Source organism: Gymnoscopelus microlampas (assembly GCF_963454915.1).
Source record: "Gymnoscopelus microlampas genome assembly, chromosome: 14".
Taxonomy (NCBI): domain Eukaryota; kingdom Metazoa; phylum Chordata; class Actinopteri; order Myctophiformes; family Myctophidae; genus Gymnoscopelus; species Gymnoscopelus microlampas.
In genome coordinates, this window is record NC_139951.1 from 1,462,662 (window position 1) to 1,483,066 (window position 20,405).

Sequence of the window (20,405 nt, forward strand, 5' to 3'; positions counted from 1 at the left end):
CACATGGTGTGCAATCGGCTTTCCTGCCGCCGTCAAAAAGCCTCTGTGTCCCCATATTGCATGGAAATCATGGCAGACACCGAAACAATATTGACTGTCTGTATAAATGGTTACAGTTTTCCCTGTGGCAAGGATGCAAGCTCTTGTTAATGCAAACAATTCTGCGGCCTGTGCCGACAGGTGTCCTGGTAATCTGGCACTCTCAATGACAGCAGAGTCTGAACAGACAGCGTATGAAACTAATGGCACTCCAGTTTCTTTACACCGTTGTGCTGAGCCATCAACATATAATATTAAGTCTGAATTTGGATATTCACTGTCTGTCAGATCTAGTCTGGGTTTTGACATAACGTCTACTAGTTGAACGCACTCGTGCGGATCGCCATCGTCAACTGTGGGTAGAAGGTTAGCTGGGTTAAGGACAGTACACCTCTTCAAAGTGACATGAGCCATGGTTAATAACACATTCTGATAGTGTAAAAGGCGTGCCGGTGTTAGATGGGCAGTACGAGCCTGTGTTATCAATGCATGGACTGCGTATGGGACATGTACTGTCAAAGGATGCATAGCTACTATGTCAGCTGACACTAACACAGCAACTGTTGCTGCCTCGACAGCTCTGAGACATGGGACTAACCCACGTGCCACACTGTCTAACCTTTTTGAGTAATACCCAACTGGTCTCTGCTTGTCACCATGGGCCTGAGTCAACACTGCAGACATGAACCCATCTTTTTCTGCCACAAACATCTCAGGGTTCCCATGATGGGAAAACCCCCTTTTGTGATTGCATGCCATAACCGTATTGCCTCTATCATTCCAACACCCCATCTGGTCACCATGAATTCCGCTGGCCCAGAAAGCGTCTGAGGCATGGATTCCCCATTCTGTTGGTTCCCCATGGCTCTGGTGGAACTCAGGAAGAAAAAAACAAAAAGAGAAAAGAAAATGTCAGAGCCGAACCAATAAGCACTTAGTACAATCCTAGGCTTTTTATGCTGCTTTTCCTATTCACATCCGTATGGAATATTATTATCAATAATATTGCTATAACATTTGGCAATCCTAGGCTTTTTATGCTGCTTTTCCTATTCACATCCGAACGGAATGTTATATTCTACTACATTTACAGGGTTTGTTTTCTCACACAGATTTAGGGTGACCTCTTTCACACCATGCAAACCTCAGTCACACGTCAACCCTTTACAATCCTATTGGCTCTCAGCACTCTCATGTATGACTTGTCTCCTACTAGTTGTCCTCAGACATACGATCCTATCTTGTGACAATAGTCATACCCATAAAGGTTTATGCACGCTTATATATTAACCATATTAACCCGAACAGTTGATTAAAATGTTACACACGCCTACTACCAATATTAACCCAAATAAACATTTGATTAGGTGTCCTTCTAAGGACTTTGTACGTTTTTTTTTCCCAGATTCCTGGTTGGCTATATGCCACTATGCACACTTCAGTACAGTGTACAGTTGTTTACCATAAAGGAAGGACTTACACCTGCTTGGCCTCATGCCACTATGTACACTTAAATACAGTGTACAGTTGTTTACCAAAAAGGAAGGTCTCACACCTCAATGCACGGCTACGCGTACAGTTGTTTACCATAAAAAATGGAAGGACTCACACCTACGTGATTGTATCAAAACACTCTCTTACCTTAAAGTTGTATTCACTGCCCATCCAGCACTTCCCCGGTCCCTCGAACGGCACGCCTCTGCGTTTGGGTAGGACGTATTTGCCTTAGCTGCAGCAAATCCGATGAACACAGGTCGTGTGGATGGACAGACGTCACAACTCTGCTAGTTCTTTCGATCAAGTATCACATTCATATGGTTATGAATTATGAATATTGATCCTGCCGACAACGCCAACTGTTATGGAAAAATTGATAACTTATGCCAAGTATCGGATTCTCTCAAAAAGCAGAAGTTCGAGAAGTGTTGAGACACAATCACCATTTATTCAGGAGATCCCCGTCTGCCCCACACACCAAAGTATGTAGACCAGCCCTTTCCTAACAGTTTGCTACCTCTTTTATACAAGTCAAGAGGGAAAATAGACTCAAATGAAGTGGTCACACATGCTCTAATATGGACATAAGGAAATAAATAGACATCACACTTCATACCTTAAAGGGACATTTCTCCAGAGCAAGGAGGAAACACTATTGTAAACCCATGACAGGTGACATGGGCCTGTCACCTACACAGCTGTTCTCTGAGAATGAGAGTTAACCAGAATTAGCCTAAATATAATTAGAATTTGTCAGGCTGCCATAACAACACACACACACACACACACACACACACACACACACACACACACACACACACACACACACACACACACACACACACACACACACACACACACACCATCTTGCAGCATCGCAGCTAGGAGGAGCCCTTAAATATAAATACAGATAAAATAAAAATAAATGACTGTGGTACTTAACACAGCAATTGACCTGAATAGAAAAGAGCAAGGCAGCATTTTCTTTTTTGGCATACAAATTAAAGAAGATTTTTGCCTGTGAAAATCACTGGTTTAAAATCACAAGACGAGGCTGTAAAGTCACCATAATGGAAGTGAAAAGGACAGAATCTCCTTCCTTAACTCATTAAGACCAGGAAAGAATCTCTGTAATTTTTAGATTTATTTTTAGAAATCTTGAAAATCTGTACATATCTTTGAATATATATATTTTTTAAAGCGAACATTTTTAACTCAAATCTTTGCTCTGGGGGATTCTACAAATACCTTCTAAATCCTAACAGTTTTTCTTTTTTTAATTAATGTATGTTACTACTGTATATCCGTGGTTCTCAAACCTTTTCATGTCAAGGACCCCCAAAATGATATGTATTTGGCCGCGGACCCCCATCTCAAAATATGCTGTTCCAGGGACCCCCAGAAGCAAAGATTTAAGTTATATATACATATATATATATTCAAATAATTGCACAAATGTTCACGATAAAAAAAAAAGCAGATCTACAAGCTCATAGCGCGGCACCATAGTATAAAACAATGGTTAAAGTGGTTACACAGATGCGTTCCCGGTTTCAATGGGCTAACTTCCACCATCAGTGTGACCCTGGAACAAGGTTCCACTGAAACTCCCCAAATTGCTCCAGGGTGCAGATCTGCTCGCTGTAGAGAGTAGATGTACTGAGTAACTTCCTGTTCCCCTCATTGCACCCATGGCGCTTTGCCCTAAATAACTCTTTAATTAATCCCAGTGAAACTTCTCAATTTAAAAAAGGGCATGAAACCTCCTTTCCCTTCATTTAAAACCAGTGGTGGAAAGTAACTAAGTACTTGTACTGAAGTACTGTACTTAAAGACGGGGTGCCGTGATTTTCAGTGATCCCCCCCCCCCCAAACATAATCATCAGGTATTATGGTTATACTAGGAGGAATATTTTTTTCAAAAAAGTGTACAGAAAGTGTTAAAATTATGTTTTTATGTGGACACGCCTCCAGTTCATTAAGTATACCTGGTTCTCACCTTAGCACCTCCTCCACCACCTTAGCACCACACACCTGTCCTAGTCCCTCCTCCTCCTCATGCCCACACCTGTTGTGTTATGATAATGAGGGGGAGGGTATATTTTTACTGTGTCATTAAAGTGCTGTTTTTCTATTGGCACGTTTGACCCTCAATGTTTCAGCCTCCAGGTAGAAACTCAAAATAGTCAGAGAAGACATAAAACACCATAAAAACACCACCAGGGGGCTTAATGAAGTTATATCAACCTCATAGACACATGAAAAACAGAAAACGTGCAAAACCATGGCACCGCCATTTTAAGTACAATTTTGAGGTATTTCTTACTTTACTGGAGTATTTCCAATGTTCAGTACTTTTACTTTTACTTCTACTCCACTACATCTCAGAGGCAAATATTGTACTTTTACTCCACTACAATTATTTGAAAACTTGAGTTAGTAGTTACTTTGTAGATTTAGATTTTTATTACAAAACATACATTAACCACTTCAGCCCTATATACATTTCGGCCATTTGAAAATTGCCAATTTACAAGCTCACCATGTGTGAGCTGATGAGAGCTGATGCGATGCATTGTGAGCTTGTAGATCTGCTGTTTTCAAAAGATTTTTATGCATTTGAAAATTTTGTGAAACGGGACATTCTGCATAATGAGTACTTTCTACATTTGGTACTTTGAGTACAAATACCAATACTTTTGTACTTTTACTCAAGTACATTTTTTATTCCAGACTTTAACTTGTAAGGGCGCGCTCCCACCAAAACATGGTCGGCTAGCGTTAAACGCAGGTTGTGCGCGGCCACAGTTTTTTGCAGCCAGCGGATTCTAAAAAACGGGAGTGACGCACCTGTCACTCACTTTCAGGACCCTCCCCGTAGCCCGCACCGCCTTCTGCCTTGAGCACCATGGTGCTTCCTGAGTCTTGGGACGGTCCGCCTTCGACTCACCCGATTGGACAGAGGGGGGAAATCGGCTCCTGCCTCCAGCAGTTTTATGCTTCAAATGAACAAGTCGTATAGAGCGTATAAACGCACGGTCTGCGTGACAGGCGGAAAGATCCTCTCTTGCGTGAATCCACACATTTACATTGGCAGATTCTGCCCCAGAGGTAAAATAAAAGTGCGGTGGGAGCGCGCCCTAGTACTTCTACATTGCAGTATTGATACTTTTATTTAAGTAAAGAATTTGAGTACTTTTTCCACGGTATTAGTCTTTTTGCTCTTCATGTGAGGTCTAAATCCAGATCAAGTGTATTGATCAGTAGTAAACCCATGTGAGACTGAGGGAGACATCAAACCATGCAGCCAGTTCAGTTGATCTGCTTCTATAGGGACGTGGCTGGAGAGTTTAAATAACATTATTTGAGACAATCTAAAGCTCCTTGTGTGCTTTCCTCTCTGTTCTCTCTTCGGTTGTCTTATATAATCATCCAACACACTCTCTGCTGAATAGCTCTCCCTCTCTGTCTTAGCCTGATTATCAGACTGAAGCTGCGTGGAGCTTCAGTCTAACATTGACTGCAGTGTATTAAAGTGTAATGTACGACTCAAGAACTGTACTTAGTAAAATGTTGAGGTACTTTTACTTTACTGGAGTATTTCCAATTGTCTATACTTTTACTTCTACTCCACTACATCTCAGAGGCAAATATTGTACTTTTATTCCACTACAATTATTTGGAAACTTTAGTTACTTTTTACTTTGTACATATAAATGATTACATCATAAAACATACATTAACCACTTTAGCCTCATTTTATACCTAGGCGATTTGAAAATAGCAGATCTACAAGCTCACAACGCATCGCGATGCGACACGTTGTGAGCTCGTAGATCTGCTATTTTCAAACATTTTAGTACTTTTACTTTTGGTACTTTAATAATAATAAACTTTATTTATATAGAACTTTTCAAAAACAGGTTTACAAAGTGCTTAACAATACAAATACAATACATGCACAGGGAATATAAAAACAATTCAGTGATGGAAAATGTACAAACAAAGGAACCATACAAAAATTAAGTACATTTTGATGCCAATACTTTTGCACTTTTACTCAAGTAACATTTTGAACACGGAACACACCTCTTACTTGTAACAGAGCACTTCTACATAGCAGTATTGATACTTTTACTCAAGTCAAACATGTGAGCACCAAGTGCCCCTTTAATGTTCCCAGGACGCCGCTGGGAATCATTTATGTATGTTTTCACTTCAAAGTGTTTTAGGGAAGAGAAAAGGCTCATTTAGACGCTGCTTCTAAAGTGTTTAGTCTTGTGTTTCTGGGTTCTTTCCTGAGCTTTTGTTGCCCACAGCGTGATGTCAATGGGACCAGAGTGCATTCTGGGATGTCGAATTGTTTCCTTTAGGGGAAATGATACAGTTTAATTGGCCAAGTGCAGTACATTTGCATATACAGTAGTGTTTGTTTCAGTAAGCACACACATCAACGTAGTTGGTATTGCAATAAATGATTGCATATTGAATATTATATGAATATTCTTGGGAAACTAATCAGGAAAATGTAATAAATTATTAGGCAACATAAATACAACATGGATATAAATAAAAAAAGAAAAGAGAAAGGTAGAAAAGGGTGTATGCGCAAGTGTGTGTGTGGGTGTAAGACTGGATGTGAATTGTTCAATTTGAGTCATAGAATGGGTTCTAAGCTTATAATTGAAATGATTGAATGATTGAAGTGAAGGAGACTGTGACGAGATCTCAATATCTCATGCGGGGACGTGCAGAGAATGTTAGAGGGGCAGGGGCTGAATTTTCTAAAAGGGCACTTTTGGTGAAAATGCCGAAAATAGCCGATCTCCAAGCTCACGACGCGTCGCAGTGCGACGCGTTGTGAGCTTGGAGATCAGCTATTTTCCGTGCACGATGCCACACTCAACTAAGTATAATCAGGATTCAAGCAATTTTCAATTCAATTCAATTCAATTTTATTAAAGTGTCAAATCACAACAAGTTGTCTCAAGACACTTTACATGTAGAGAAGAGACCCGACATCCCACCCTGAGCAAGCAATTTTGCGACAGTGGCAACGAAAAACTCCCTCTTAACTGGAAGAAACGTCAGGCAGACCCTAGGCTCTAGGGTGGCGGCCTTCTGCCTCGACCGTGTCGGGGGAAAGTAGAGAGAGAGAGGGAGAGACAGAGGAGAGACAGAAAGAGATACAGTGCAAGTAGTAACAATAACAATAGTAGCACATATAATAGTGTAAGATAGTATATGATAATATAATATAGTACAGCAATAATGTGTATGCAGTATATAATGGTATAATATAAGAATGTTAAGATAATATACAGTATAGTGTAGTGGTATAGTGTAGTCAGTGTAGTAGAAATCCACGGCCGTGCTCCATGGAGAGGCCCGGTCCGCAGTCACAGTCTTGAGCCGCAGCTGGGGGTCCGTAGTGACAGTCCATGGACTGTGACGTGGGAAATAAAAGAAACTCCGGGGAGCGGGTCCCCGGTTGTAGAATTAGTGGCAGGCCTTACTAGAGCGTGAATCCGTACAGGGTTAATTACGATTGTACCAACTAGAAGCTCGCCCCCGCTACGCGGGGGCTCGCGTCTAGCCCGCGGCCACGCCCACGTAGCGCCCGCGGCCACTTGGCAACTCATATAAGTGGCGTAGCGTCATGAGGGTCAGTGGGGCCGTGGCTCGGTCAGTGAAGACCCTGTAGTGCGGATGATATGTGGCATAGAGGGGCAGATTGTAAATCCCCAGAGGAAACATCCGTGGGCTACCATTGGTTCAGCGATGTGTGCGGTCGCCCTGCGGCCCCTCCTCCTCCACCAATGTGCAGTATTGAGAGCCCTGACGTCACAACAATTGGAGCGATGGGCACTGCACTGTGGTTGGTTAGGGTACACCTAGGGCCCAGGTAGAACCCAGTTAAAGCCTGCATGGGCAAACCCAGGTAGGACCCGCCTTGGTCCCACATAAACATGGGTAGTTGGGGCCCACCTAAGGGCCAGGTAGAAGCTACTTATAGCCTGCATGGGCATCGCAGTTGGGACTGAAGTGGATGCCGCTGACATTGCTGACATGGGGTCCATATGGTTTAGCCCACCTTGAAACCATATGGGAACTACGCTGGCATGCTGGCTGTAATGCAAACGCTGCATCATACCTGCAGTGTGTAGTTTGATGTTGTGTGTGTAGCAGATATACCTGCAGTGTGTAGATCAATGTCCATATGAAAGTCAATGCCCAGCAGTTTTTTTTTTCCCCAGCAGAGTTTCTAGTGTCTCTGTCTCTCTCTGGAAGAGGTTGCACATGAACTCTGCAGCCGCACTGAGGCGCTTCAACACAAACACTCTGACATTAAGCTGCTTCACACAACAAACATCAGCACGATGCTGCTGTTTGTCCAAAAGACACAATGTCCTCTCCCACCGACGTCATGTGTTCATTTATCGACAGCCGTACAGACTCCTTTTGACACATTTTACCTCGTTTATCCAGCTCTCACTGACTCATCGGGGTGTTATTTTGCTGCGATTAAGTCAACGATGTGAGAGATTAGCTATCACAGACGGACGGACAGGGGGTGAAACATAGTCTTGCGCCATGCCTTTCGGCCTGGCGGAGACAATAAAAAAAGGAAAGTAAAGGAAATGAGCATTTCTGCAACAAAAGTAGTCAACAAACTATACTATGAAAACATGGGCCACATTGTCAAAGAATGTAAGAAAGAGGCAGTCATGTAGAAAATAGCCGATCTACAAGCTTACAAAGCCTCTCAACGTGAGGCGTTTTGAGCTTGTAGATCGGCTATTTTCACAATATGTACTTGTGGAACGGAGTCAAACAGAATGGGGGGGTCCCCAGATCAAGTACGTTTATTTGGGGGGGGCGGGGGGGGGGCGGCGTGAAAGGGTTGATAAGCACTGCTGTAATCGGAGCGAAATTATCTGAAATTACTACATGACCATAATGCAGCCTAACATGCGTTGCACGGGGCGGTCCTGCCATTACGTTAGTTACTGTAGTTGCTGTGGAGCTATAGTTCTCCAGAAGACACACACAAACATACACCATCTACAATGGACTAACTGAGCAGCAATATTGACATTCACCACACGAACGTGCATTGTTGACAAAGTGATTGCACAGCCGCTGCAGGCATGACAACCACGTTAGCGTTAGCGACATGGCAGCTATCACAGCGCCCTGTCCGTCGTCGCTGGGACTAACTGTGATGGCTACAGCAGTAACAGCAAGCTGTCTGCGATGCCATTGTCTGGAGACTGCTCTTAGCGTGACACGACCAATGAGAGTGAGCGCTGTAGTTGTTGCTAAGATACGGTGGCGTCTCTGCCCCATAGCTTGTAGATCTCTCACGCATGATTGGCGTAGGCTGCGTTGCCAGGTCTGACTGTTTGTATAAGCGATTTTGGGCTTATTTGGGTGCACTTTTGGGCTCGTTTCCATAGACCACGGCAGCGCTTATTTCTTTCCCGTGACCGATGTGGCAAAAAAAGTGCAAAACGAACCATCCGGAAGTAAATTGCGAGATGAAATATATAGCACTTTTTGATTATTAGAGAAGGAGACACATGTGAAGGTTGAAAATGAAAGGTAGTTGATTATATAGTTTTTCATGAGGGATTTTTGTAGCAAGTTGTGAGAGAATTGGGCCACTCCTGTGGGCGGGGGGCTGATTAGAACCATTGGGGTTTGAAAGGAGACGCTCTCTGTTTGAGTGATAAGATGGGACACAAACCCACACAACCAAAGGGAGGACGAGAAGAGAGAGGACGAGAGTCCTCTCTCTTCAGCAGTAGTGAGGTACATTTAAAAAATCACCACTATTTTCCCAGGAGTGTCCGAGAGTCCAAAAAAGGGCTAGGGAGAAGCACCAGGCTTGTCGGGCCCTACCCTGGAGTCTTACATCTCTCTTTTCTTCCTTTCCTTTTTAACACAAAGCATGTGTCAGCTCCCAAAGGCCAATTCTGAGCCCGGAAAAACCCTGGTAGGATGTCTAAATGATCTGAGAGACGAGTGTCCTTAATAATTATGATGATGATAGTAATTAAATAAGTACATAAGTAGCAATATAGTAATTTGTAGCAGTGAGAGAGTCTGTAATGACAGCCATGCTGCTGACCTCTGTTATCTTCTCTGTTATCTGTCACTGTGTGCCACTACTGCTCACACGCACGCACGCACGCACGCACGCACGCACGCACGCACGCACGCACGCACGCACGCACACACAGTGGTGTAAAGTACATTTACTTACTGTAAGTACTGCACTGTAAGTACTGCACTTAAGTACAATTTGAGGTAGAGAGAGAGAGAGAGAGAGAGAGAGAGAGAGAGAGAGAGAGAGAGAGAGAGAGAGAGAGAGAGAGAGAGAGAGAGAGAGAGAGAGAGAGAGAGATTGACAGCAAGGAGAGATGTTTCAGAGTCAGTGAAAGGAGAAGACAGACTATAACGTTTCTATGGAGATAATAATGGTGACAGTCTGTTCGGGTGGCAGTGGCTCAGGGGAGGTGGAAAACGGAAGGTTCCAGAGTTTTAGTGTCGAAGTGTCCTTGAGCAAGATACTGAACCCCTAACTGCTCCCGATGAGCAGGTTGGTTTCCTCCGCCCCCGTCAGTGTGTGAATGTAATGCACATTGTAAAGCTTGGATAAAGGTGCTATATAAATGCACCATTTACCATTTATGTACCATTCTCACCATAGATCTTCACTACAGTGGTTTTATCTGTATATGTAACCAGCTGCCAAGAGGCTCCGCTGGGAGTGATGCGGGGCTCAACCTGCCACGTTGCCAGGTTGAGCCCCTCCTGATTGTGTGTGTGTGTGTGTGTGTGTGTGTGTGTGTGTGTGTGTGTGTGTGTGTGTGTGTGTGTGTGTGTGTGTGTGTGTGTGTGTGTGTGTGTGTGTGTGTGTGTGTGTGTGCGTGCGTGTGCGTGCGTGCGCGCGTGCGTGCCCGAGCGCGTCAGTGATCTTTAACCAGATATTGTCATGTACGCGTATCAGTGCACGTTATTTTTTGCATGTGCCTCTCTCCGTCCGTCCCTCTCTCTCTCTCTCTCTCTCTCTCTCTCTGTTGCAGTCCTCACTGCTTTTAAAGGAAGAGTTCACCCAAAAAATGACTTATTTTCTATCAATTGCACACCCTATGAAGCCTTGAATCCATGGATTATTTTTTGTTTTTGTCGCATTCCTAAGCTAATAATTTGATTCCCGTCTCCTACCGGCTAATGTATCCGGTAGGAGACACAAAGTAGATTATTTGTGTCTCCTACCGGAAATACACACGGTCATCAAATTATTGTCTTAGGAATGCTACAAAAACAAAAATAAATCCATGAAATCAAGGCTTCATGGGGTGTGTAATTGATAGAAAATAAGTAATTTTTTGGGTGAACTCCTCCTTTAATGGTCGTGTCGTGGAGATCCTCCTCAATAGGCTCTATGCACAGCAGCCATATTGGAGAGAAATTGGGCCTCTTCTTACTTCCTTCACAGGTGTTACCAATGATACTAATGAAGGCTCTGTTCCATTCTGGTCAGGGTGCTGATATTGTGCATGTTGGCTCACTAGAAACACTCCATTTTGGTTCCCTAATGGCCCCTTATGGTGGGTGTGTAACTCTGAGAGTGTACAAATGGAACCAAATGGACCCGTGAGGGTCCATTTGGTTCCATTTGTACACTCTCAGAGTTATGGGGGTCCTTGAAAATATGACAACCACTGTGCTACACTAAATGGAACGGAGCCTTAATTAGTATTGTTGGTAACACCTGTGAAGGAAGTAAGGAAGGGGCCCAATTCATTCCCAATATGGCTGCTGTGCATGGAGCCTATTATTCAATGATATAAACACAAGATGCACACAGTGCTGGCTGCTCTCCTGAAGCCTTAGGGCTGCATGTCGCCAGGCCCTCGCCTCTAATTTCCATCAACCAACACCTGAGCAATCCTGCATGTCTGAAATGTTATATTTGTGGGTTTTGTTTTGTTCTGTTTTTCCCCTGCCATGTCTGCTCTCTCTAGTCTCAAAACAGTCATTTCCTGCCCTGATTAACGGGGCTGCTCCAGGCAGGGCAGAGAAACAGCTTTTTTCGCCGCATAATTAGGACTCAGATTTTGTTGTTGTCTGACAAAGACTATGTTTTCACTCCCTTGAGTCAGTCCGTGAGTCTGTCTTGACTGTTGTGTGAGCAGCTAATCTCGTGCACAGCTGGTACGGAACAATCTCCACCCGCATGCACACACACACACACACGCACACGCACACAAACACACACACACACACACACACACACACACACACACACACACACACACACACACACACACACACACACACACAGACACACACACACACACACACACACACACACACACACACACACACACACACACACACACACACACACACACACACACACACACACATACACACACACCATCTTCCAAATGCACTTTGCACCAGGCTTAGGGCAATAACACACAGCGAGCAGGCCAGGAGGATGGAAGTCACCAGGTGGACCAAAAGGCAGAATGAAATATTTATGTGACTCCTGCCATGACCTGGAGAGAAAGAACGAGAGCAGGAGAGAGAGAGAGAGAGAGAGAGAGAGAGAGAGAGAGAGAGAGAGACAGAGAGAGAGAGAGAGAGAGAGAGAGAGAGGGAGAGGGAGAGGGAGAGAGGAGGAGGACAGATAAAGGAGTACACAGTGCAATGAGCTGACGTCTGGGAGACTGTGAGGCTACAGAGTGGCTGTTTCTGTCAGGCTTGGCAACATCTCTCTCATTACTGTCTCTGCCCCGTGGTCCTACCCCCCCCCCCCTCACACACACACACACACACACACACACACACACACACACACACACACACACACACACACACACACACACACACACACACACACACACACACACACACACACACACACACACACACACACAGCTTGCCCTGAAGCACATATCCATCCATTCTGCTCTCCTGTTAAACCAACCCAGCTCAGCAGCCCATGGTCCAGGCATCTGTCAGCCCCCACACAGACCCCTGTCAGCTGCAGCAGCCTACGGGCTGGTCCACGCTGGCACTGCACAGACAGCTACTTTACACCAGTGGTTCTCAAACTTCTTCATGTCAAGGACCCCTTAATTGACACTTATTACCCCAATAAGAGAAGGGTTTTACGGCTCTCTAGCAGTGATTCTCAACCATTTTAATTTCAAGGACCCCCAGTTTGACATGCATTAGGGCTACGGACCCCCTGTATTGCCTATTTTAATGTTGTTCTATGCTTTTGCTTTTACTTTATTTTATTTTATTTTATTTTATCTTTGTTTGCTTCATTGTTAAATTGGTTGTAACTGTAACTGTATTCTTGCTCTGTAAAGCACTTTGTGTTGCATTTCATGTCATTAAAAGGTGCTATACAAATAACGTTTATTATTTATTATTATTATTATTTAATGGCATTTATACCTCTGGGACCCCAATTCACATTGTAAAACCAATGTTAATTTAACTCTGAGAGTGTACAAATGGAACCAAATGGACCTAACGGGTCCATTTGGTTCCATTTGTACACTCTCAGAGTTACAGACCCATAAGGGTCCATTTGGTTCCTGTCCATCATTTAGCTAGGGACCCCCTGGAACCCCCTCAAGTACCCCTGGGGGTCCCCGGATCCCACTTTGAGAACCAATGCTTTACACTGTAGAGGAGCAATCAACAAGATGTTGGGAACAAAACATATGGTGCTTTTCCACCAACCAACCAACCAACCAACCAACCAACAAACCAACCAACCAGGGTCTGGGGTCTCACCACAACACAGCATGTTCTGTGTCCATTCATTAAGTACAGTGAGTCACCTGTACATATCGCTGGGGAAACAGTAAATTAATAACCGCTGTCACCAAACATTTCTCGAGGTGATTAGCCGGCACGAATCCTCATTATCCCCGGAGGGGAAGCTGTAGCCTTTCTGTCAAGTCATAATTTTGTTTTAAACAAAGTGTTTACAAATGTTGATTCTGATGCTAACAAAACAAAATGTGTTTGCATGAAAAAATATGTTGTTTTTGATACCTAATGCAGACTGTGAATGCTGCGGAAGGCAAACCGATCCGATCCATCCTCCCGTCCCCTCTTCTTTCTTCTCCTCCGTCTGTTCCCTCCTCTGCACCCCCCACATATCTATGATAAATACAGAGTCTGCTGTAAGAGTGAGCGTATCCTGATGGATAAAGACAGCGGTATCCTCTTGTTTTCTTCCACTTTGTTGTGCGCTCTCGGAAGCCTAAACGCGGAAGCCGTTGCCACACCTCGCCTGTAGCTGCATGGCAACGCTACCGCTAAATGAATAAATGTAAATGTGAGAAGACGTGGGAATCAATGGGAATGGAAATGAGGTGTAATGTGAGACGACAGCGGATGCGCCTCACATGTAAATTCACAAACTCCTCGGGCCTTGGATGTGTTGCAGTTTGTTGGCATGTGTTTAGAGAGGATAGATTACCCAGGCATGTGCTGGGACTGAGGGTTGTTTTCTTTTCTTTTTAATATTTTCTGTGGCTGATCCTAGACCTAGATCATCCATAAACCACCTGTCATGTCAAGTTTACAACTTGACAGTGTTGTTTCTAACGCCTCTCCCAGAGAGGAAATGACTTGAGACCAAGAACAAAAAGTATCAGACCCACCTCAACACCTTAACACCTCAATACCTCAATACCTCAACACCTCAGCACCTCAACACCTCAATACCTCAACACCTCAGAATATATAAATATATAAAAGTGACCTGCCCTTTTTTCGGTCTTTATCTTTGTCCTGTAATGACGAGACTCAAAGTGTTCCTCGTTCTCATTAGTGTTCCTCACCTCTCTATTCTTGCTCTCTCTCTGTGTCCACAGGTGTTATGTGGATGACAAAGTGTCCAAGGTGGCCTGGCTCAATCGATCCAACATCATCTTCACTGGTCAGGACAAGTGGTCCCTGGACCCCCGAGTAGACCTGGTGACCAAAGGAATGCTGGAGTACAGTCTACGCATACAGAAGGTACAGTAGTGCAGCATGACCTTATAGAGAACAATGTACTTTACATACACAAGGTAGAGTTAGAGAACAATATATAGGCACTCCCGACATTAACTCCAAGCCTCTTGAATAGTGGAATTTCCTCTTCAAATGAACACATAGGACGTGCATGTTTCGCTTTGTGGAAGACCAACAGAAATATATTACACAGTGCTATTTCGCACCACTCGCACATTCACGTGCAGCACGCGTCCAAAAGTACCAAAGTAAAATGTAAATAGCCTGCAAGACAGTCACTCAGTTTAGAAGTGTGTTGAAATGTGTTGAAAAAGATAGCAGCCTTCAACAATAGCGGTACATTCAGTGGTCAGGTTTGTTCAGAAGTCAAGTGAAGACGGAGGAGCGAGCTTTAGCCACACGCGCGCACTGCGGACATACGGCAGTACGCATGTGTCGTTGTTTACATCGTTGGTTCTCAAAGTGGGGTCCGGGGACCCCGAGGTGTACTTGAGGGGGTTCCAGGGGGTCCCCAGCTAAATGATGGACAGGAACCAAATGGACCCTCATGGGTCTGTAACTCTGAGAGTGTACAAATGGAACCAAATGGACCCTGACGGGTCCATTTGGTTCCATTTGTACACTCTCAGAGTTACATTAACATTGATGATTTTACAATGTGAAGTGGGGTCCCAGAGGTATAAATGCCATTAAATGGGGGTCCGTAGCCCTAATGCATGTCAAACTGGGGGTCCTTGAAATTAAAATGATTGAGAATCACTGCTAGAGAGCCGTAAAAACCTTCTCTTATGGGGGTCCCTGGCATATCTTTTCAAATGGGGGTCCGCGGGGTAATAAGTGTCAATTAGGGGGTCCTTGACATGAAAAAGTTTGAGAACCACTGGTTTACATTGTCAGATGGTTTTAATTTGAAGGATTAACGGGATGTTCAATGTGTTTTTGTGAGTTAAGATAACTGACCGGCGTGCTTCATGCCGTTGTGCTGTGTTAAGTTACACAATAAAATGTTACCCACCCGTGTTTAGTTCAGAACCGCCCGTCCCCGTGAACTTATAAAAGTATATTTTTCACCCTTTTTCACGTGTCAAACGCGATATCCGCGGGTACCCCGCCCGTTGCAGGACTTTGAGGTGCACTGACGTATTTCTCCCCTCTCCTCTCCTCTCTGTGTTTCTCTAGGTGAATGTATATGATGAGGGGTCCTACACATGTACCATACAGACCAAACAGCAGCCTAAGACCTCAACGGTCTACCTCGTTGTACAAGGTAATGTCTACCTCACTGATTCTCACCCTTTTTTTTCACTTTAAGGACCCCCGGTTTGATAAGCAATAGGCCACGGACCCCCATTTTAGTGACATGGGAACTGGGGGATGTGCTGTGACCCAGTACCATGACAGCTTTTTTTTTTACACAGACAGGATCAAATACCCTGGAGAGCATACATGGGCAAATGACGGCCCGGGGGCCACATGCGGCCCCAACCTTCACTTAATGCGGCCCGCAGGTTAATATCAGAATACTGGTATATCATTGATTTCAGCTGTTACAATTGCAAACATGACCCACTTTAATTACTTCAGTCTATTATTAGTAGCTTATGACTAGTATTAGAATTCAATTGTATTTTTATGTCCAATGTATTTGTATTTAAGTTCATAAAGTTAGCATAAGTACAACTAAATGCATTTGAAATGAAATAAAAAGGATATTTTTCAGGATTCCAATTAAAAAATAGCACAAAAAAAAAAATCTGAATTCCAATTCAAAAATAGCAAAAATAGCAGATCTACAAGTTTTGAGCTTGTAGAACTGCTATTTGTGCACCTTTTGTGTGACATGGCCCTACAGTATATGCAATGTGGCCCTCTGGAGTGAGTGTGGAAATATAGTGGCCCTCTCCATCATCAAAGTTGCCCACCCCTGCTGGAGAGCAACACAGCACACAGAGCCACTGCCACACTGACGCGGTCTCTGAAGAGGCAGGGTGGAATTAAAGGTGCAGCAAATGCAGTTTAAAACAGCAGCTTTAGTGTTAAAAGGTTAAAGCTCTATATTGGGATAGTAATCATTGACCTTTAAGCCATTATAAACACTACAGATTCAGCTATAGATGTGAATAGTTACAACACACTATGGAATGACAAGCTGCATTGCAGTTGATAAATGAGTTAGTTGTGATTTTATAGAACACTGTGTTGTTGTGCAGTTGTACATACATGAATAATTTCTCATGGCAAAAAAAAGGAGAACTTTTTCATCTGTATTTGAAACTTGAGACAAGTTTCTACAAACCCCAATGTTATCTATGACTATTCAGGCATTTTAAATCTGGTTGGTTATTACCACCACCTGCTAGAACAGAAGTTCTTGTGTTCTAGACAGACTGTTGGCCGATTTACATCAGTGGTGGAAAAAGTACTCACATGTTTTACTTAAGTAAAAATATCAATACTGCAATGTAGAAATACTCTGTAAAAGTAAAAGTCCGGAATTCATAATTTACTTGAGTAAAAGTACGTAAGTATTGGTATCAAAATATACTTAAAGTACAAAAGTCTCTTGAAAATAGCAGATCTACAAGCTCACAATGCGTCGCGATGCGACGCATTGTGAGCTTGTAGATCTGCTATTTTCAAATGGCTGAAATGTATTTAGGGCTGAAGTGGTTAATGTATGCTTTGTAATAATAATCAAAATCTACAAAGTAACTAGTAACTAATGTTTTTCAAATAATTGTAGTGGAGTAAACGTACAATATTTTCCTCTGAGATGTAGTGGAGAAGAAGTAAAAGTTTAGACAATTTGAAGTACTAAGTAAAAGTACCTCAAAATTGTACTTAAGTACAGTACTTGAGTTTCCACCACTGATTTCCATGCACTTGTTTTATAATTCCCACGAGATTCATTCTGGCTCTGCGGTTGGGAGAGGTTTCCCACATAGCAAAACCTATGCAGACTGGTCTGGCCCAAATGCCGTTTTCGTTCCGGCAGTCTGGCAGACCTCCGGCAGAATATCACTCCGGCAAGTGGTATGTGGACCGGATGTGAGCCAGGTCTGGCAATGATGGCACCGGTTACATGATGGCAAGCCGCATATGGGCCGAGTATAGATTGGGTTCATTTGGCCCACATTAGGCATTTTTGTATCTGGCCCACAGGTGTTTTGGGTTCATTTGGCCCACATTGGGCATTTTTGTATCTGGCCCACAGGTGTTTTGGGTTCATTTGGCCCACGTTAGGCATTTTACAATCTGGCCCACAGGTGTTTTAGGTTCATTTGGCCCACGTTAGGCATTTTTGTATCTGGCCCACATGTATTTTGTGTTCATTTGGCCCACATTGGGCATTTTTGTATCTGGTCCACAGGTGTTTTGGGTTCATTTGGCCCACATTAGACATTTTTGTATCTGGCCCACAGGTGTTCTGGGTTCATTTGGCCCACATTGGGCATTTTTGTATCTGGCCCACAGGTGTTTTGGGTTAATTTGGCCCACGTTAGACATTTTTGTATCTGGCACACATGTGTTTTGGGTTCATTTGGCCCACATTGGGCATTTTTGTATCTGGCCCACAGGTGTTTTGGGTTCATTTGGCCCACGTTAGGCATTTTACAATCTGGCCCACAGGTGTTTTGGGTTCATTTGGCCCACGTTAGGCATTTTTGTATCTGGCCCACATGTATTTTGTGTTCATTTGGCCCACATTGGGCATTTTTGTATCTGGTCCACAGGTGTTTTGGGTTAATTTGGCCCACATTAGACATTTTTCTATCTGGCCCACATGTGTTCTGGGTTCATTTGGCCCACATTGGGCATTTTTGTATCTGGCCCACAGGTGTTTTGGGTTCATTTGGCCCACGTTAGGCATTTTACAATCTGGCCCACAGGTGTTTTGGGTTCATTTGGCCCACGTTAGGCATTTTTGTATCTGGCCCACATGTATTTTGTGTTCATTTGGCCCACATTGGGCATTTTTGTATCTGGTCCACAGGTGTTTTGGGTTCATTTGGCCCACATTAGACATTTTTCTATCTGGCCCACATGTGTTCTGGGTTCATTTGGCCCACATTGGGCATTTTTGTATCTGGCCCACAGGTGTTTTGGGTTCATTTGGCCCACGTTATGCATTTTTGTATCTGGACCACATGTGTTTTGGGTTCATTTCATTTATCATTTTTGTATCTGGCACACAGGTTAGCCTTACTTCTATCTGGCCTGCATGTGTTTATGGGCTTATTTGGCCCAGATTAGCCTTATAATTAACAAGCCCTAAAGGGCGATCTCGCGCACATGGGTGCATGCACATGAGCCCTTGCACATGGGCGTTTTGGCATGTATACCCTTCTGCTGAGCTGGTTGAGTCACACTGTGATGTCAAAACAGGTCAGCTATATCCATATATGGGGTCTCTTTGGCTTGGATGTGTTGAATCCTAAATGGTAAATGGTGCATTTATATGGCACCTTTTTTATCCAAGTCCCTTGGATTAAAAAGGCTGCAAGGCAGCAACCTGCGTACCAGGAGCAATAAGGTTCAGAGTCTTGCTCAAGGACTCTTCGACATGTGGACCTTGAAAGTGTATTCTCCGGGGTGGGTAACCTCTCAGCACCCCACCCACACTGTAAAATAGACTATTTTGAGCAGAAAACAAACCATGCCATGTCGGAACTACCATGTCATGTCGGAACTCAGCACACTACCACTGAAAGTCAATGGGGATGTGCTAAGAGTTCTGACACTTTCCGACATTGAAGGACGCATAAGAACCTTTGTTTATGTGAGTAGCGACGTAGTTTAGTTTATTTTGACTACAGTTTAGCGCCCGTAGCGCGGTGCCTCGCACGGTCCGTTTTTTTGTCATGCCGGAACCGGCTTGCCATAAGTGAGCCAGATCTGGGCCAGATCTGTTTGCCAGATTTGGCTGTGTTTTGGATGTGGATGTCTTTGCTCTTCGCACCATGGCAACCTCTTCCATCCCCTCCTGGGGGGCACCCACGATCCTGCCCGCCCCCCCAAACCCTCTGAGCCTTCTGAGTGAAAAGAGCTTGCTCTTTCTTCTGCTGTGCAGTGCATTGGCATCATCGGACCAGTCAAGCGAGCTGTTTGGGTGCACGCCCAGGAATTTGTAGCTGTCCACCAGCTCCACCGACTCTCCTTTGGTGATGCTGGGTACTGGTGGGACCTTTCCTGCTTCTTCGGGGATCCACCGGCATCTCCTTAGTCTTGCCGGGGTTGAGTGGGAGGTGGCCCACCTCGCTCCATTGCACAAAGCCGTTCACCACGAATGTAACGTGGATAATGCAGCAAAGTGAATGGCAGTGATGACAAACACTCCTGAAGAAGAAACAGTAGTGCAGACACTCTCCAATGGAACTGTACGTGGAACTGATACTCACATGCACTTGCCAGTATCCTGAACATCAGCTGTACATGAGCTAAGCAACAAAGTCCTTATGAAAATATGTAATTCTTATACTCCAAAACGGCACTGCAACACGGCTGTCTCTGTAAAAAATGACACATGACTCAGAGTTTGAACACCTGTTCCATAACAGGCTTTGAGAACCCACACATGTGGGACTGGACTCCTGATTGGCTGTCAACTATGAATAAATCAAAACTCAAAACCCTCCTTTGAGGGGTTTCCACATGGGTCTGTAACTCAGACAGACTCCAGCATGTAATGGTTTGACATCCTGTAATATTGTTTTAAATACCGGGGTCCCACAGGGTGTCTTGCCACATTCTCTTCTCCATAAACACAAACAAAATCACATGCAATAACAATGGACTGTCATTCT

The 20,405-nt window shown here is 44.0% G+C and overlaps 1 protein-coding gene across 1 annotated transcript in view; it reads left to right on the forward strand.

Annotated features, from left to right (window-relative positions):
- The window catches only part of LOC311059736 (limbic system-associated membrane protein-like), a gene marked incomplete at its 5' end in the record, with an annotated part of 159,693 nt that overhangs the window by 88,813 nt on the left and 50,475 nt on the right, over positions 1-20,405 (forward strand). The window contains 2 exons of the mRNA XM_084077777.1: positions 14,460-14,604; positions 15,781-15,868. Of these exons, the coding sequence (XP_083933903.1) occupies positions 14,460-14,604; positions 15,781-15,868 (233 nt within the window). The remainder of the gene's footprint in view (positions 1-14,459; positions 14,605-15,780; positions 15,869-20,405) is intronic.